This window comes from Sinocyclocheilus anshuiensis, unplaced genomic scaffold (assembly GCF_001515605.1).
Source record: "Sinocyclocheilus anshuiensis isolate Anshui unplaced genomic scaffold, SAMN03320099.WGS_v1.1 scaffold110, whole genome shotgun sequence".
Classification (NCBI taxonomy): domain Eukaryota; kingdom Metazoa; phylum Chordata; class Actinopteri; order Cypriniformes; family Cyprinidae; genus Sinocyclocheilus; species Sinocyclocheilus anshuiensis.
In genome coordinates this window covers 13,431-17,208 of record NW_015544155.1, presented here as the reverse complement: position 1 = coordinate 17,208, position 3,778 = coordinate 13,431, and the positions used below count along the sequence as shown (strand labels likewise).

At 38.4% G+C, this 3,778-nt stretch overlaps 1 protein-coding gene across 1 annotated transcript in view; it reads right to left on the bottom strand.

Annotated features, from left to right (window-relative positions):
- The window catches only part of sema5a (sema domain, seven thrombospondin repeats (type 1 and type 1-like), transmembrane domain (TM) and short cytoplasmic domain, (semaphorin) 5A), a 79,538-nt gene that overhangs the window by 63,536 nt on the left and 12,224 nt on the right, over window positions 1-3,778 (bottom strand). The window contains exons 4-6 of the mRNA XM_016495259.1: window positions 2,030-2,243; window positions 895-1,180; window positions 314-449 (exon numbers count right to left, since the gene is read on the bottom strand). Of these exons, the coding sequence (XP_016350745.1) occupies window positions 314-449; window positions 895-1,180; window positions 2,030-2,243 (636 nt within the window). The remainder of the gene's footprint in view (window positions 1-313; window positions 450-894; window positions 1,181-2,029; window positions 2,244-3,778) is intronic.

Sequence of the window (3,778 nt, the reverse complement as noted above, 5' to 3'; positions counted from 1 at the left end):
ATTGTCTATATATTTATATATATATATATATATATATATATATATATATATATATATCAAATAATCCTCATCAAATAATGGAAAATTATTGGAAATAATGGAAAATAAAACTCAGAATTAAGAATATTCAGAATTACTTCTTGATGAAGAGGATGATGATCAACATTCTCTGAAGGTTAAGCACTTCCTTTCACTGACCATTTGAGAGTTTCAGGCCCTATTCTGTACCCTATTTGTGGAAAGTGCCACTTAACTTGTAAAGCAGATGGAGCGAATGCATACTGTTCGTAAAAGTCATTTTCTGGGAGCTTACCTGAAAGTCAGGGTTGGGATTGGGGTAGGGCAGCCAAGCGGAGCGGGAGTTCTCCTGGTACTTGAAAGGCCCACTGAACACTTGGGTAATAGCGCTCAGATTGAAAGCGCACACTGCTGATGCGGCAATGCTGTTGCTGAGAACAGAGTCAGAAGTAGGCAGTCAGCACACACACACACACACACACACACACACACACACACACACTTATACACAACACTTTTGTTTTTTACTGACAATCATTAAAGCATAGTGGATCATAATGTGAAAAATGGATCTGTCCATTGCTGACTGTGATACAGATCACACACTACCAGAGAGATAACAGCAGGTAAGCAATATAAGGGGAGAAAAAAAACAAAAAAGGCAAAGGTATAGTGTTAAAATCATAGTGTCTCCACACACACACACACACAAAAACCCCATGCAATTAATTACAGGCTTCTGCTGACAACACAGACCACAAAAGTGAAGTCCTGCTGAAAATAATGGGTCATAAGCTGACTTCTGTGGTTTGAAACCTTGAACATAACAGTGGATATCTTAAAACTGTGTGTTGTGTTCAAAAGGTGTTTACTCACACATTAGTGGTGAAAATCCCATAGAGAAGCTCAAGTTCAGGCAGGAAAAAGGTTCCCTGCAGCTCGTTGTAGTTGAATGGAATCTCACCCGGCCGTGAGCAATTAAGCCTGGCCTTCATAAAGGTGGTCCAGGTGTCTTCCAGCAGAAAACGGCCCCCGATGTCATTCTTACAGACGCGGGCGGCACGAGAGAACACCGTCCTGCCGCAGTCATGCTCCACGGCATTCTCACGGAAGAAGAAGTACGTGAAGTTGCCGATGTCATAGGAGGAAACGAAGTTGGGCTCTGAGTTTGACAGAAAGGGGGACAGGATGACAGTGATTAATAACAGATTGCACATGGAGCAGAACCGCTGGCCCATCGAGATGCATTTATTAATCTTATGCTTAAGTAATGGACGAACTCATTTGTCATGGGAGAAGAGAAAGGTTACGGTAAGAGACGTTCTCCATTCAAAACAGATGAACGCACAAGCCTCTCAAAGGCAAAAAGAGCAGCCGTCATGGCCAACTTTGTAAGATTCATAGTGAAGAGGTGGTTGTGATTGACAGAGAATTCATTTTCTTTTGTGGTGAGGAGCTTAGCACATTTGCACAACATGAAGGAGGAAAAAATCAATTGGAAGAAGTTAATGTAATGTAAATGCAAATCGGGTAAAATTCTTCTCTGACAAGATTTTCTGATAATACTTTTTAAACCCATCAGCTCAGGCAGTTTTTTCAATTTGGACGTTGATGTTTAGGTTTGTCGAACACTTTACACTTAATTTTTTTGCAATTGGTATTGTTTTGCAGATGTTTGAAACCTCATCAGAACAAACCTGCAGTCTATTTTTGTGCTGTGAACCACTAGTTCAGAACAACTGTACTAATTAAACAAGCAGAGTTCTTCGAAACAGATGTGTTACTTAACTGAACATTTCACCTCACAAACACCCCCCCCCCTCCAAAAAAAAAAAACTTGTTCAAAACCTCTACTGTGGAACATGAATGTTAGACACTGACAGCCTCAGTCAAAAACCACAATTAGTCAAGTTGTTTTTTTAAAGGTATAGTTCACCTATTACTTCATTGCACATAAAGGCTTTAGTTTTTTGTAATGTCATAATTGAATTAAATATCTTTCATACAATACCATTGAGCCATTTGGAGTTGTATTGAGCAGTACGCAGAGGTGGAAGTCCTCCTAGGCTGCGGTAGATTGCTGGGTCCCTGCCGGAAAAGTCCATAGCTGTGGCGGCATACAGCTCCCCGCTGGAAGTGATGAGGGCAGTGGAATTATGCAGAGGGTTATAGGGGCACCGTGCCATCCCACTGATTTGATCATGGACCTCGGTCAGGTTAGTCAGCTGTGCAGAGAAAGAGAGACTGAATTCAGACACCCTGGAATTCTTATACCTGAAAGGCTAGTAAATATCTTATTAAATACAAACTGAATACAAAAAAAAAAAAATCATTATATCAAAATAATTGAATGTAGTATTAGTTTGTTTTGAGTCTGACCAAAGCCAATACGTCCAAACATTTCCACGGACGGAAATCTCGAAGATGTTCTAATTTTATTTACGCGAGGCGCTGATGTGACAGTGAAAACTATTTCACCATTCGAATCATTTATTACTGCGGAAACGCTCGGCCTACTACCAGCTGTGTCGTGTGCTATTTTGTGAGACGGCAAAAATGTTTATCTCATTACTTGGTTGTCACGCCTAGTGGCGGCTGCAATAGCTAAATGCTAATCGTTCGCAACACACCCGTTCTGTTCTTATGTGCAGTACGGAAAAGCCTTGATTCTTGCTTAGCGTGACATTTAGCCAGCAATGGGAAGCTACCATGACAGGAAGGTAATTTCCATTTGTATACAATAAGCACAAGGGATATGTCACCACAGGACGCAAGTATGACTTTTCGTGCTGGTCCAAGTTTTTTGAACCGATTCCTGTTCCTGAAGTGGGCAAATGGAGACATTCAGAAAATTCTCCATCTGAACTACTGGCGATGCCATTAGTGAACCACATCGGTTTAAAGCAGTGGTTCTCAACCAGGCTCAACCTCGGCAAACTTCCAAGAGGGCCTTAAAATGACTTACAATCAGACCAAACAAGCATAGAAATAAGCTAAAACAACTAAAAATCTATATATTTCTTCATCACCCCCTTAACAACTATTTTTTGTCTTTCAAAAAACAGGATTGCAACTTCTTGGAAAACCTGATTATATGAGAAAGCCTCATTTTAAAAGTATGATTTGTGGACATGGAAAAGTCTAATATGCATTTCGGCCAAGCTCTAAAATATGTATATATGCCAGACTCTAAAATATTTTATTGGGTATAAATTGTGAGTAAATCCTTATCCAGTGAATCACGTACAATTGGAAAAGTCATGGGAAATTATTGTGGACAAAATGGGGCATTGAGGTAAAAAAGGTTAAGAACCACTGATGTAAATGACTGCTTCCGTTATCACTGCAAAAAATAATTTTCTTACTCAGTATTTTTGTTTTGTTTTCTAGTAGAAACATCTAAACATTCTTTATATTTACACTGAAAAAAAACTAAACAATGAGATACATTTACTTGAGAAACAAATTACCTAAGACATTAAGTCTTGTTTAAAATGTAAAATGTATCAAAATTAAAAGATTTTGAACATAAAACAACACACACACACACACACACACACACGCACGCACGCACGCACGCACGCATGCACATATATTTTCTTAAATGTTGATATTTATTAAAAAAACAAGACTTAATATCTAGTAATTGCTACTAGATATATAAGAATCTACGATATATTAATATCTAAGTAATTTTCCTTGTCAAATAAATATATCTTGATTTAAGAATATTTATACATTTGTAATGGAAAACAATAAA